Genomic DNA, 16,140 nt, shown 5'->3' with positions numbered 1-16,140 from the left:
CACACACACACGCGCGCACACACACACACACACACACACACACACACACACACACACACACACACACACACACACACACACACACACACACACACACACACACACACACACACACACACATCAAAGAGGTTTAATAATCAAGCCCTAATGGATCAGACAGACACTTACATTTATGATGTCTGGAAAGCAAATCTTATTTGTTGAAATGAAAACAGAGATATTCCTGTATGAATAATGTGAAACTGTGAATAGGATCAACAGTATTCTCTACTATGAGACACAGACGTATGTAAACACACACACACACACACACACACACACACACACGCACACAAACGCACACACCAACAAAAGTTTATCTTTCCACATGCAATAAATTCCCAAAAGACTGATCTTTCTCCTCTCTCTCTCTGTGTGTGTGTATTACAGTGTCTTTGCTTGCTATTATTTATGGACTGATGATAGCTGAAGCTCTCAAACCAAACTATCATGTCCAGACAGTTCACACAAACAAAATATTCAGCATTCAGCCAGAAGGGGGCAGCCACACATTTAGAACTGCTAAAAGATTATTTCCACCAGTTCACCTGAGAAACCTGCACACAGCGCTTTACGAGGAATGATATCTTCACTGGCATGTTAGACAATAAATCAGGATGAAAAGAAAAACAGGAAAATTCTGCAGTCGTTCATTAAGTAACCCTACTTCATGACCAATACCGCAGAACGAAGTATCCTCAGAAATCACACACCTGCTTTTTTGGCATAACTAGCCACTGAAAGGAAGTCTATAGTACTCATATAGGTTGTATTTCAATTCGGGATCAAAATTTCTTCTGCTCTCAATTTGTTTTTTGTTTTTTTAATGGTTATTTACCATTTAAATATTTCTTTTTAATGGGGAATTTGCATTATCTTGCATTGGTAAAAAGTCTCCACAAGCTTTCATGGTTGCAGTTCCCAGATTTCCAGCATGCAAATCTTTTTTTATAATTCAATACATTTTCTATCCATTGATTTACTTAATCTTCCCAACCTGGCAACCATCCACATGCACACTCTAAAAAGCACTGATGAGCTGAAAACACTAGCAAACTTTGAGTTTAGCGATCTCTATCGAGATATTCTGCCGGATTTTGTTTTAAAAATAATAAAAGGACACCTTTTAATGAATAATCTGTCTTAAATCTCATTTTGTTAAAAAAATAATTGAGAAATCGTTTCGTGAAATCAGTATCATTAATCATATCGCATCGTGAGCTGAATGAATCATCACATCCTTAGAAATAAGCATTGTCCCTAAACATTTTTTGCAACTCAACCCATTTCCCTAACAAATTCCATCATCAACAAAACACAGTTAGTGACTGACTAGCCAGTGAGGCACCAAGGTTTCAGACACAGTCGGTGTTGAAGTTAGCAAAGTGACACCAAGTTCAATCTTTACAGCACCTTCACATCATTTGACACTTATCACCCACATCCAAAGCAACATACAGTTGTCTTTCTGTACTGTTATTAAATATTTTTGGTGCAGTATGCAAATTCCTGTGCCACAAATAGAACCAAAACAGTTTTCCTCAAACACGAGTCTCACATGGCCAGACCTCTGACTGCAGTATAAAGTCTGGCCCACTTTTGCAGCCGATTTTGGCCAAGAACCACCCACTTATACAGGAAGGAGCTCACTGACTGAGAAACCCATTTTTTTGTTCACTCAAAAAATAGACCAGCTGGATAAAATACATTAAAACAACTGCAAAGCATTGTTGTTACAGAACTTAACAGAAAAGGCTGGATGTGAAAAACTCATATTAGGAGCTCAGTTTTAGGTTTTAAGTTTTAGGAACTAATTTTTTGTCCATAAAGTCTGTCTTGCAGAGATTGAATAAAAAGAGCTCCTAAAACTCACTACTAGATTCTGGAAGATAAATTCTTGAAAGAGTGCTTCAAGAGGATGTGATGCTGGTCCTTCAAGAGTCACTCAAAACTTATCTGTCCATAAAGCCGATAAAGAATCAGTCTTCATGCATTTCACAACACTTATTCTTATTAAGTGAGGGTCATTTTTTACCCAAGCAAAGTCTCTGAGAACCTGACATCTGATCTTCTGGAGAATATAGGAAGGAAGTAGTTCTGGAAAATGGTTGCGTTGGAGACTTAATGCTTCCTGATGGATTCTCACCTCATTTTTCACCTTAATTCTTAATTTGTATTTTCTTCTGACAGTCCTTTCCCAGTGAGCATTTTGCTGTGAGCATGGTTATGTCTTTACTTTGAAAATTCTATTATTGCATTAGCATTGCATCCTTCTCATGGGCATATAATAATTTTTAGTAAATATTAAAATCTCTTTGTTGGCTAATTTTATCTGTAAAGTAAAACCTGTTTTTTACTTCCAGCCTTCATGGACAATTATTTATCACTTATAAATGATTAAATACAAAATCAATAATAGTTATTAAGATTGATGTGGTTTGGAATTGTTCAAATGTGCAACTTATACCTAATGATTCTGCACACGCTGTTTTTTTCCTTTGCTATCACAATTTTAGATTCTCTCTTGCATTTTAATATGACTGGCACTCCTGAAACTCCAGTGTGCACATAGCAGCATGAAACATAAAACTTGTATTCAAATTATGGACAGGTTATATAAAGAAACCAAGCAAAGAGTGCACCGTTTATAATCAAATCTTTGCAGCTGAAGCATGAGCTCACTGACAGAGTGAAAACCCCCATTATAATAATAATAATAATTAAAAAAATCCACAGAATTCTTTCCAATGTTCATTAAACCAGCAACGTTCCAACAGCATTATTAAAACCTGGTGTCCTCAAAAATAGGCTGAGTTCACGTGCACGGTGACATCTGCACATCTGGAAAAAATTGAAGTTCACAGAGGAGTTTAGAATCACACTGACCCTAAAAATAGCTCAGCTGTAGTTTAAATGGCCAAAGTCACATGATACTGACTCCTATTAGCTTTTCTAAAGCAGTGCATTACAGATGTAAATAGTCTGGGCTAGAGAGTGTTAATGTCATCAATAAAAACTACAACAAAGAATATTTACAGTAAGAAGCTAATGTCAATGTTTTTGTTTACATGTGTCTATCACACATGGAACACGTAGCCCAAATTTGCATTGTATTTGCATTGCACTGCACAACAGACTAGACTCCAGAGAGAGATGCAATTGTTCTTACATCATCACCAACCCCAAGCCATGCATAAACAATTATCAAGGTATACATTACTCAAATACATGCAAATAACATCAGGTGACATGTTTTAACCAGTGTTGGAGATAACCAGCAAAAAAGTAATCGCATAGCCTTTTCAGAATTTCTTTTTATAAAATTGATATTTATTGTCATGTTATATTGTACATAGAGCTCAAGAACCAAGTCAACTGAGTAAAACTCAAATGCCTCTTTTATTAAATATATATATATATATATATATATATATATATATATATAATTTAATTATTATTATTATTTAATATTAAAAAAAAATGTTTTGTAGTAATACACAAAAAAATATTTATCACAGTAATTATACAAAAAGTACAGTATATACAATACATAATAATAATAATAATCATTTATTAATAATATCATTTTATCTGTTTTTATTAGCTTATAGAGAGAACTGAAAAATTAAGATTCTTTCATAATTTATTCATCCTCAAGTGGTTCCAAACCTGCATGATTTTTCAATTGAACATAAAAAAATATATATATTTTGAAAAACTTTGGTAACCAAATAGCTGCTGGTCCACACTGGGTACCATAGTATGGGAAAAAAATACTATGGAGGTCAATCGGGAAACAGACACTGGCTAACAACAACAGTCTTCACAAATATCTTCTTTTGTGTTCAGCAGAAACTCATACAGGTTTGGAACAACTCGAAGGGGAGCAAATGTTTGATCTGAACATTAGACATCCAAAGCGGAAAGTCTATACAGCTGCTTGAGCTGCTGCTGAGACTGTCCATCTCCTGTGAAGAGTGCCAAAGTAATAAATCTGAACTGCACTCAGCGGAAGAACTCAGTTTTAGCAGCCCTGCAGCGACAGACGACTTAGTTATTCCGTTCACACTGTAGTTGACCTGCCTGATCTGACTTTAGCAATCAAAATAACACACTCTGACAAAGAAGCCCCTACTTAACTTTATGTGTACTAGTAAAAATGATAATGCATGTTGACATTAGACTATAAGTAACTTTCAGCTATTGTCTGTTTAATGCTTTATTTTGATGCTCCCTCAGCAGACATTCTACTGACTATACTATAAGTAACTTTGCAAGTATGTCAACTTATTCTGTTAACCCTAACAGTATACTAATACTGTATAGTTGCAAAGTTACGTACTTGTATGTATAGTTACTTAAAGAATCAAAATAAAGTGTAACCAATGTTTTCTGTCATAATGCACAGTAGAGGACCAAACATACCCAATGCATGAGTGTCGTCTCCGAGTTGAGCCACAATTAAAGAGTGAATTCCTCCTGTGGATTCGAGAATCCTTGTGCGTCATTTCAAAAAGCAACTTTAAGTCTTTTACCAGCTCTTTGCAAAAAGAAACATCCTCAGCTTTTCAGTCTGTTCTAAAATGCAACCAAGTGAGCAGACAGGCGAAGACCTCAGGAGCCTGAGCGAAAGTCTGACACCTTAGTCCAAGACGTCTCGGCTACATTTCTAGGACCTCATTCTTAGGGTCTGCTGAAAAAGACCGTGAAGGCTATCTCGTGTAGACCATCCTCCACAGCTGATGTTTCCTCTTCAACATGTCAGATAAGTATCATCCGAAACTCCATCTACTTCCTAAAGCTTGGTTTCATCATTTTAGTTACAAAACTCACAAATCTATTGTGTCTCTCTCTTGTGAGCAGTAAAAAGAAAAGGAAACAGTGCCACACCAAGCCTGTAAACTTATTTCTGGACTCCCTAGGGATGCAGTTTAGAGGTTCAAGGTCCCACTAAGTTTCCATATTAGTGGGTAAATGTTGGATAGGCGGGAAGAAGCGAGAGAAGAGAAAAGAAAGAGAGAGAGAGGGGGAGGTCCAGTGCACTGAGCCTGGAGGGTGGTGTGCCGTCACACATTGCAGCGTTTCATATACATGTGTGTTGTGAATAGTCTGCCATGGGTGGCTCCTGTTGGCCTGCCAACACCATTAGAGTGAGACGTGAACACACACACACACACACACACACACACACACACACATACTCTCACAGCGGGTGCTGTTCTGACATGCATATGTTTTTATCTGCATACTTGATTTTCATTGCACACTTATTTCTTCCATTGTGCAAGAGAATGACTTCCATCTAAACTTTTACTATAGAACTTATGTCCAATCTGAAATGTATCCATCTCTGTGTCAAAATGCCCAAACAGAACAAACCGGTTCTTCCAAAAATACGAAAAATGCTTTTTTCTCACCCTCAAGGTGTATGTGAATTTCTCCTTTCAGACGAAAAAATCCTTGCTCTTCCAAATTTTATAATGGCAGTGAATGGGTGTTGCTATTCAGTAGTCCAATAAAGTGCATCCATCCATTATAAAAAAAGTGCTCCATGTGGCTCCAGGGGGTTAATAAATGCCACCTGAAGCAAATTAATGTGTTTTTGTAAGAAAAATATCCCTATTTAAAACTTAATAAAGTGAAATCTCTAACTTACGCTTACTATTGTATGTGCATACATGAAAGAGTGATGTTCCAGCAGATAACGCATATGTAAGCAAATTTAAGGTCCAGTGAGAATATGGTGGTCTAGCTAGAACCAAGTATTGTATACAGCAAAGGAAAACCATTTTCCTCTTGGCCTTATATCGAAATCCTCATTTTGTACATCTAATTCGTGACTGGATATAGATATTTTTCTTACAAAAATGCATCAATCGCTTTAGGAGGCCTTTATTAACTCCCCAGAGCTGTGTGGACCACTTTTTATGATGGATGGACACACTTTATTGGACTATTAAATGTCAACAGCCATTCCCTGCCATTATAAAGCTTGAAAGAGCAAGGACATTTTTAATATAACTCTGATTGTATTTGTCAGAAAGAATAAAGTCATATAAACCTAGGATTGCTTGAGAGTTAATCATGGAGTAATATTCATTTTTGGGTGTACTATTCCTTTTATTTTGGCACAATGTGAGCCTGGTAACCTGATCAGTCAGTTCAAAGTTGTGTCCACTCAGAAAAATATTTGTCTAATCAGAACTGCAGCTCGGAAATGCATTCAATTAGTGATTATATTTTTTTGGGGCATTGTGTCTGATGCACTCTGGTCTGAATTTCAGTTCAGCACAAAGCGCAAAGTTTTGTCTACAAAAGAAATAAAAGTTTAGAAACTAAATTGGAAAAACTTGCTGAAAGAGGGGTATGTGAGCCCATCAGTTTGTATTTGTATCGTTTCTGGCTATATGAGCATATATTAGCAAATTTTACTGGATGTGCAATGTGTTTGTAGACATCCGAAATGCCTTGTGTTTTAAAGTCTTCATCTCTCCTTACATTTGAATTTAACACAGTTTGTATTCATTAGGCAAGATAATGAACTCAAGTTTATTTGTACAGCGCATTTCACTCATGCCACTTCAAAATTTCACTTTTCATTAATATAAATAATATAGAACAATAATCAAGCTAACCAAACCTAGCTGTGCATTGAGTGGTTAGAACACTACTTTATTTGGTTTGGCTCCACTTCTCATCAGTTACTTACTATTTCTGATCTGGCAATAAGTTTTGTTATCACCACAGTTATGTATCATCAAGCATGGAATGATTCCTGTAGGAACATGACTCCACCGCCTGGACCAGAGCCATCTAACAGTCTGGCCTACATCTGCCTACTTCTCTGATCTGGAAGTTTAGATTTCCTCTCTCTCACAGAGACAGGAATGTACAGATTGTTTTGAATGGTTTGAAATGAGGCTATAAGATATCTTTGACCTGCATTTCATATGGTGAACCATACGGTGAAGATGCTGGAGCCTTTAGGCTCTTGGATTGTTGCCATGAACACATTCAAACTAGTTCAGTGAACCAGTCTCATTCAATCCTGATATCAGCTAATTACCTGGCTTCTGGGAACCTAAAAAACTATTTTAAATTCCTCTAAATGGTGGTAAGAATGAACAGCATATATAAAAAATGCAAGCAATGAAAGAGAAGTTGCATGGAAATGCACATGCGTACCGTATCTCTATTTTAACCACCATTCACAATTTGAAAGTACATTTTCTTCAGCTGGTAATGACCTTTAAGTGGAAAATAGCTTGACGTCAGAATCCAGAAAGAATTTGTGCACTCTGTTTCAGCAGATTGGGGCAACGGAAATGTTTACATGAAAGTCAGAGACACTAACATTCGCGTAGCTCACTCACTCTAACAGTTGTTTTACTGCGTGTGACTCTTTACATGCAAGTTTTGCTTGATAAAATAATCAGAAATCTTTTTCAGTGGAGGTCTCACATATGGATCCCAGTAAAAGAAAAACACAAAGAAGGAAATAGAACAAACAAATGCAAGAAGAAAGAGACTGGTATGTTGTCTTTCTAAAAAAAAAAAAAAAGAGCCTCAGAGAAGCGCTCTGGCCAGGAGTAATAGGGTGCGAGACACAGCACCTGGGGGCAGAGAAGATCTAAACCTGAAACCAACAAAAGCCTCCTTTCAAAAGCCTCCATGCAGCTGCTCTCTTCAAAACTTCTCTTCTGGCATTTTATCATTTAAACCCTGGTTAACCCACAGAAAACAGCTGACTCTTTAGTCTGGAGTAGTCCTCGTGATCTGCAGAGGTGGATGATGCATATCAAAACAAACCATCAGCATACAAAAATATTATACCTGCAACAGAGACGGCCGAGTCTCTGGTAAATAAAGTGTTAATTAAAGATGTTAGAAGATGTTAAGATGATAAATATGATAGTTAGCACTGAATGAGAAAGTTTCAGGTAACTCTGGATTACTATTAGATATTGAATGATTTTAGCATTTATTATTATTATTTACCGATATTGGTTGATTTTGGATAAATATCTGCCAATCCTGAATATTCATATGTACACAATCAACTAATGCTTATATTAGATTTAATGCTTATATTAATTTAATGATTATATTATATTAAATTATTAATATTAATAATAATTTTAAAATAATACAATTAATAAGCCTCCGGCTGAAGTAAGTGCCTCTACACCTCACTCCCAATTTCAGGAGAGGAGAGGTGTCAGTAAATAAATGTGAAGAAGAAAAAACAACATTACTTATTGCATTACTTTACTAGCTACTAGTAATCTGATATACATTAGTCATGTTACTTGTAATGCCTTACCCCCAACACTGGTAACTTGTATCGCCTTTTCTTTACATATGTAATTTGGATCAATTTCATGCCCAATATTTGTGCCTTAAAACTGAAGGAAGGGCTAGCGCCATATCTATAAACTTTGAGGGAAATCGTACTCGGTTACTAATGTAACCTCGGTTCTCTCTAGAAGAGGGAACGAGTGCTGCGTCTTAGCTAAGACGCTGCGGGAAAAGTCTCTTTTCACGATACACTGAAGCAAAAAATTATCCTTAATTTTGAATTATTGTAAAACGCATTTGCAGCAGCACACAGCCATAGGCGAGACGGCTCGCTCGCTCATTGGCTGCTCTGCGGCAACTGCATAAGCCTATCAAGCGCAGGCTGATGCAACATCAGACCAATGAGGGCGCTCACGCCCTCCATGCCACTTCCCGCCGAAACGGGTGTGGCCTAACCCTATAAAGGGAGCTCGAAAAGGCTTACTCACCTGATTTATTTCATCGCAGAAGCGAACCAGAGTAAATCGTACGCACGGCAGAGAACGCAGTACTCGTTCCCTCTTCTAGAGAGAACCGAGGTTACATTAGTAACCGAGTACGTTCTCTTACGAGAGTTCTCTCGTACTGCGTCTTAGCTAAGACGCTGCGGGAACCCAATGTAAAACGCCGTGCGTGCATAGATCACACACCAATAAACCTGGAAGCGACGCCCAGGATTTACAGTGCACAATCACTAGAGGGACTCACATAGAGTCCTAGAACAGGAGGGGGGAACCCTCCGTCCCATATCTAGCAGCGTCCGTAGACGCGACAATATGACATCACATATTCAAGGCAAGGCCTGACCAATGTGGGAATGTGGGTCTTACGCAATACTGCCCAAATAACAGTCGGCAGCGCATCGCGCTTGCGATCTCAGAGTTCCAATCAGGACACTGATTCAACTATACCGACAACAGCTTTGCTTGCAGGGCGGGAACCTCTAGGTTATAGAACCTGATAAATGTAGACGGCGAGGCCCATCCTGCCGCCATACATATATCCTGTAAGGAAATCCCACTAGACCACGCCCACGATGAGGCGACGCCTCTTGTGGAGTGTGCTCTGACACCCAGTGGGCACTGAAGGCCCCTGGAAGTGTAAGCTAATGCTATATCGTCAACTATCCATCTGGATAAGCTCTGTTTCGAAACAGCCATTCCCTTGGAACGTCCACTGAACGAGACAAACAGCTGCTCAGTCTGTCTGAAGACAGCAGAGCGAGACACATAAGTTCTTAAAACCCTAACGGGGCAAAGAAGACTTGAGTCTCCATCCTCTTCTGACACCGACAGGGCAGACAGGGAAATAACCTGATCCCGAAACGGTGTGTTGAGGGATTTTGGCACATAACCGTACCTAGGTTTGAGTATGACTCTTGAGTCATTAGGCCCAAACTCCAAGCACGTCGGGCTCACCGAGAGCGCGAGCAGGTCAACCACACGCTTCACTGAAGCGAGAGCCAACAAGAACACTGTCTTGAATGACAGATGTTTGAGGCTAATTGTTTGGATAGGCTCGAAAGGGGAACCTTTCATGGCCTCCAAAACCGTTGAGAGGTCCCATACAGGGACTGAAGGAGGTCTGGCAGGATTCAGCCTCCTAGCTCCTCTAAGGAAGCGGATGACCAAATCGTTCCTTCCCATTGACTGACCGAGCGTTGTCTCAGAAAACGCTGCGAAAGCCGCCATGTAAACTTTGAGCGTGGAGGGGGCTCTGCCCTTATCCAACAGCTCCTGTAGGAAGGAGAGAACCTCCTAGTACTTAGCACTCCCACTGAGAGATCAGCGGGTAACCGTTGAGCGCCCACACATGGAGGGACCACAACTCCGGTTGAGGGTGCCAAATCGAGCCCCTGGCCTGCGAGAGGAGGTCCCTCCTCAACGGCACTGGCCACGGGGCAGCGTCTGCTAACTGCATCAAATCTGGAAACCATGGTTGGTTCTTCCAAAGTGGTGCTACAAGCAGTACCGAGCATTTCTTTTCCCTCACCCGTTCTATCACCTGCGGAAGGAGGGAGAAGGGGGGAAAAGCATAGAGCGGGCAGCACGGCCACCTCCGTGACAGCGCGCTTTCGTTCTTGGAAAAGAACGCGGGGCAGTGAGCATTTTCGTGGGACGCGAAGAGGTCCACTTCCCCCCTGCCAAATCTCTCCCACAGCAGCCGGACTGTCTGTGGGTGTAGAGACCATTCGCCCATGGGAATGTTGTTCCTGGACAGTCTGTCTGGACCCAGATTCTGTAGCCCAGGCACATGAACTGCTCTCAGCGAGCGCATGTTGCGCTGAGCCCAAACCAGGAGGCGTTCCGCCAACCTGTACAGGTTTCGCGACCTGAGACTGCCCTGGCGATTTATGTAGGACACCACAGACATGTTGTCCGAACGGACTAAGACGTGGTGGCCCTTGATTTGGGGACAAAAGCGCGTCAGCGCGTTCTCCACTGCCAACATTTCCAGACAGTTGATATGTTGGAACTTTTCCCGTTCTGCCCACAGGCCAAAGAACGGTCTGCCCTTGAGCAGCGCTCCCCATCCCGAAGTGGAGGCGTCCATTGATACCACTTTCACTTTCGAGGAAGTCCCCAGGCTTACACCTGATTGGTACCAGTCGTTTGCTGTCCAGGGTTTCAAGGCTGTAACACAGCTCTGATTGACCCTGAGATGCAACCGCCCGGATATCCACGCTCTGTGCGGTACTCACGCTTTCAGCCAGAACTGCAAGGGGCGCATGCAGAGCAGGCCCAACTGAAGAACTGGTGATGCTGAAGCCATGAGACCTAGCATTTTCTGAAATTCTCTGAGCGAGACGGTCGCGCCACAGCGGAGAGAGCTTGCTGCACGCTGAATGCCCAACCAGCACTGTGGCGACAGCCGCGCCGTCATGGACTGTGAGTCCAGAGCTATACCCAAAAACAGTATCGTTTGACTGGGGTTCAGCGAACTCTTCGTCCAGTTGACACTGAGACCGAGTTTCTCGAGGTGATCGAGTAAAATGGCCCTGTGCTCCACGAGCTCTGATTGTGATTGAGCCAGAATCAGCCAGTCGTCCAAATAGTTCAGCACTCGCATGCCTCTGAGTCTGAGAGGAGCGAGCGGTGCGTCCATGCACCTCGTAAATGTACGAGGAGCCAGGGACAAGCCGAACGGCAGGACTGTATACTGGTATGTCTGGCCCTCGAAGGCGAATCTCAAGTATCGCCTGTGACGTGACGCTATCTGTATTTGAAAAAACGCGTCCTTCAGATCTATCGACATGAACCAGTCTCCTCTGCGAATATGCACGAGGAGCTTCCTGGTTGTAAGCATTTTACATCTTATCTTTTACGTCTTAGATCCAGTATGGGTCTGAAACCCCCGTCTTTCTTGGGCACTAGAAAGTATCTGCTGTACAGCCCCCCTTCGCTTTGAGCTTGAGATACAGGCTCCACAGCCCCTTTGCTCAACAGTTTTGATATTTCAGCTCGAAGTAGGTGTGCTACTTCTGTCTTGACCGTAGTTTCGACGCGCGCTAAAAAGCGCGGAGGGCGTCGAAAAAAAACTGTAGCGGGTAGCCTCTCCTTATAATGTCTAGCACCCAATCCGAAACCCCTGGAAGCGTTGACCATGCGTCTGCATGAATGGCTAAGGGTTGGATGCGAAGCGCGCTCTGTTGGCTGGGCAACGGCAGCGCTTCGATGTGCTGTAACCTGGGCGTTATGCCTGTGACATTTGAGGCGGGGAGCGCGCTGACCACAGCGGGCAGATCGCTCGTCCTCGACCCCGCCACAGTGCTTAACCGAGTGAGGGAGGGCTGAGCGAGTCCCGTGGGACTCGTGCTGTCTGTGAGTAACTGTGGGCTGTAAGCGTGCACATTTAATGCTTTTGACTCGCTGTCTGCCTGGGCAGAACGAACGTGCACGGGTTTCGTTTTTACAGAAACCACATGACGTGTGTGACATAGTGTTTGTGGGCACTGAGGAGTGGGCACGTTTACTATGTAGTGCGCGCAATCGACCTGAGTCGCTTTTATGGGTGCGAGCCCTGTGTGAAGGGCTGTGCTTATATGTGGAGATGGGCACTGAGCAGTGGGCATCGTCACTACATTTATAGCACCATCGGCCGTGGCCGGGACACCAGAAATTACACTCTTCTGAAGACGCTGAGACGGTCACAAATCCTGGAACTGAAACAGCGGCGCGTTTGCGTGAGAGTTCGGCCGCAGCGGGACTCGTACACCGGCGCTTCGTAGGAGTGCTAGGATGACTTCGGGGCTTCCGGCCTCACCGTAATCCTCTGCCGTGGTCCCCGCGACGCGGGGCGACGGCCGGTAGAGCGAGAGCGGGGTCTCGAGCTGCGTTGCTGACGCTGTTGCGATGAAGCAGCAGGAGGCAGGGGGTGTGGCTGGGGGTGTGGCCTTTGCGGGGCCGGTCTAGCACGACTCGCTGCAGAACCGGAGCGCTTCGGGAAGAAGTACTTAAATGCTTGAGACGCTTTCTTGTCCTCGACGAATCTCTCAATGAACTCGTTGACAGAAGATCCGAAGAGGCCAGCGGGAGTCAGCGGAGCATCGAGGAACGCAGTGCGTTCAGACTCCGCCATGTCTGAAAGCGTCAGCCAGAGATGCCTCTCAGCCACAGTAGCGGAAGCCATAACTCGTCCCATGGCCTGTGCAGCGGACTTAGTAGCGCGAAGAGAGAGACCCGAAGCGCTCCTCAAATCCGCGAGACAGATAGCCTCAGGTCCCATCTCGTCCAACTTACGGAGGAGATCACCCTGGAATATCTGCAGCGTGGCCATGGTGTGTAGTGCAGACGCAGCCTGCCCAGCAGCAGAAAAGATCCGCGCAAGCAGAGATGACGTCATGCGGCTGGCTTTAGATGGCAACACCGCTTTCGTCTGCCGTCCAGCAGAGGGCGGGCAAAGGTGCGTCGCTATCGCCAGTTCCTCCGGCGGAAGTGACTGGTAGCCTCTGTTTTTAGAATCATCAAGTGTGGAGAATGCTGGTGAGACAGACGAACGAGTTCGTGCTGAATATGGAGCGTTCCAAGCCTTTGCCACCTCTTCGTGAAGCTCAGGAAGAAATGGGGCGGGCTTTGAGTTCGGAGAAGTAGGCTCACCCGGAAGAAAACTACCATCCAGCCGGGAACGAGAGGGGGGCGCTGGTGCAGACCACTCGAGGCCGAGGCTCGTCGCGGCCAGCGTGAGCACTCGCATCAGCTCCTTCTCGATGTCAGCTCGTCTGCTGGGCTTCTGAGCAGAAAGCGCGAGATCCACGGAGCTCGCCCAGCCTTCGCTGCCCGAAGCTAGCAGAGAGCACGTGTCCTCTTCCCCCGACGCGGCCCTGAGATCAACTTCCTCGGAAGACGCGGTGGCAGACAGCGGCGCTGACCATCGGGAAGTGATGCAGGGGAGGCCGGTGAAGCAGGGCGAACCGGCGAGCTCGGTCGAGCTGGAAAAGGTTCCGGAATCCGCTGGGAGCGGCGCTTTTTATGGCACTGCAGCGCGGCGGGGAATGCAGGCTCGGAGAAAAATGCCAAGCGAGTCCTCAGAGTCACCATTGGCAACAGCTCGCAATGAGGGCAGCCGCCGTCAGCGAGCGGGAGCGCTGCATGATCTTCACCCAGGCAGGAGACACAGATGACGTGACGGTCTCCCTCGCTGAGTGGGGCTCTGCACGAGCCGCAAGAAGGCATCTTTAAAAAGACGCAGCTCTTTTACGAGTGTGTGTCGCAGGGCAAACAAACACACGAGGATAACGGATTGAAAAGGATATAGGCGCCGGAAAGCGCAGCAGGAACGGCAGTGGAAGGCAGCGTTGGCCAGCGGCTTCAGGAATGGCTCGTCCCGCTGAGATGCTATCGGACGACGCTTGCTTCCTCTCGTGATCCAACGATGCGTGAGCTTCGCTGAAGAGATGAAAAATCAGGTGAGTCAGCCTTTTCGAGCTCCCTTTATAGGGCTAGGCCACACCCGTTTCGGCGGGAAGTGGCATGGAGGGCGCGAGCGCCCTCATTGGTCTGATGTTGCATCAGCCTGCGCTCGATAGGCTTATGCAGTTGCCGCAGAGCAGCCAATGAGCGAGCGAGCCGTCTCGCCTATGGCTGTGTGCTGCTGCAAATGCGTTTTACAATAATTCAAAATTAAGGATAATTTTTTGCTTCAGTGTATAGTGAAAAGAGACTTTTCCCGCAGCGTCTTGGCTAAGACGCAGTACTAGAGAACTCTCGTAAGAGAACTCTTTTAAGCAAAAACTTAACAACCCTGTAGCCACGCCCCTAACAACCACACACAACACCTCATGATTCTGGCAGTAACGTATGGTTCAGAAAATGTAAAATTCTGGTTTGCAATCCTGCTTTAGGTCACAGTCAAGCCTCCTGAGTTCTTGGCAGGACGAAACAAAAGACTTTTCCCATCATACCCCACCCGAAAATGTTCTGTTCAAGGCCATCACCGTAGAAACACACTCTTTTTGCCCAGCATTCGGCTCAGACAGTCTAACAATAAACACATGCACAGACACGCTTGCCTCGCCTCACTCGGGAAAGAGTAGCTGATGATTTGTGCTTTGGTGAACAGGTGTACATTGCTTCTGTCGTGGAGAAGTCCGGCTGGACCATTTGTTTTGTACCGTCAAGCCATCTGCTATCATCGTGAGACACAGCGTTTTTCCCATCCCCCTTCGGATAAATCTGGATTTTGTCCCAAAGTGTTACTGATGACCCTATCCAAGCAAATGCTGCAACAGCCTTAGTGGTCGGATATGAGAAGAAAAGCCACATCTCCAGCCTTGTTGATGAGTGTCATGTGACTCCTTGCATTACCATTCCTACATCACATCTTTACTGTTAATCATTTTTGGCCAACATTAATCTGCCAAACTCTAATGAAGAATTCATTCAATTTACTCCCTAGTGCCAGTGTATTATGTGAAATGATATTTAAAAAAACTGCCCTCTTGTGATACGGGGAAATAATGACAGCACAGAGACTGATTATAGGGTAAGTTATTCCAAAATAGAAGTGTTTGCCAAATTTGTGACAGAGCACAGAAAAAGGAGGCTTTGTTGTTTTGAATGGCATGGCATAGCAAATATCGCATACATAATAATTTATTAGGCTAAAATGTAAGGATTATCAGTCACACTTTAATTTGGGGACCAATTCTCGAGGTTACAGTTACTATTAACCAGTGTTGCGAATGTAATAGGTTACAGCTTACGAGTTAAAATGGAATAAGTAATATAACTATTGGAAGTACTTTATTAAAGTAAAGTAACTGATTACATTTGATTATTTTTTTATGAATTTTGTAATTATTTTTCTAGATTTCTAACAAATGCTTTTAAATGTTAATCATTTTGGAACATTTAAAGCAGGCTGGGTTAACCTTACTCAGCTCAATTTAACACTCATTTAACTCTAAGCTTAAACACAGAGAAACTGTACAAGAAAGATAACACTATTTAAAATAAAACTGCTACCTAATCTACATGTAGGTCTAGTTTTATTATAAAATCCAAATTTTCCAAAACAATTTGCAGGTATTGAATTTGCAGTTATGAATATGTACTGCTTCTTCAGTGGATGATTTACTGAGTAATTGAGTAATTGATTCTTCTCAGGTTCTGTTCTTCTTTTGAGAGATGAAGCTTATTCAGTGCACTACTGTCTTGAAGAAGAAAGCAAACTGGATTTAACCATGAGAGAGAGGTGGTCAGCTCAGATGAACAAGAACAAAAGGACAAAAGTACATCAGAGTCTCTAGTTTGAGAAACGGCAGTC

The 16,140-nt window shown here is 43.5% G+C and overlaps 1 protein-coding gene across 3 annotated transcripts in view; it reads right to left on the bottom strand.

Annotated features, from left to right (window-relative positions):
- The window catches only part of LOC132126834 (cAMP-specific 3',5'-cyclic phosphodiesterase 4D-like), a 66,090-nt gene that overhangs the window by 25,109 nt on the left and 24,841 nt on the right, over nt 1-16,140 (bottom strand). The window contains exon 1 of one of the 3 annotated variants that reach the window (XM_059538375.1): nt 4,465-5,017. The exons of the other annotated variants lie outside the window; for them this stretch is intronic. Within the exon in view, the coding sequence (XP_059394358.1) occupies nt 4,465-4,547 (83 nt within the window). The 5' untranslated portion in view covers nt 4,548-5,017. Of the gene's footprint in view, nt 1-4,464; nt 5,018-16,140 lie in introns of those variants that run through there. 3 annotated transcript variants of the gene reach the window in all.

The sequence above is a fragment of the Carassius carassius genome, chromosome 44 (genome assembly GCF_963082965.1).
Source record: "Carassius carassius chromosome 44, fCarCar2.1, whole genome shotgun sequence".
In the NCBI taxonomy this organism is placed as follows: domain Eukaryota; kingdom Metazoa; phylum Chordata; class Actinopteri; order Cypriniformes; family Cyprinidae; genus Carassius; species Carassius carassius.
Note: the sequence above shows the minus strand (reverse complement) of the source record. Positions and strands in the feature narration are given on the sequence as shown.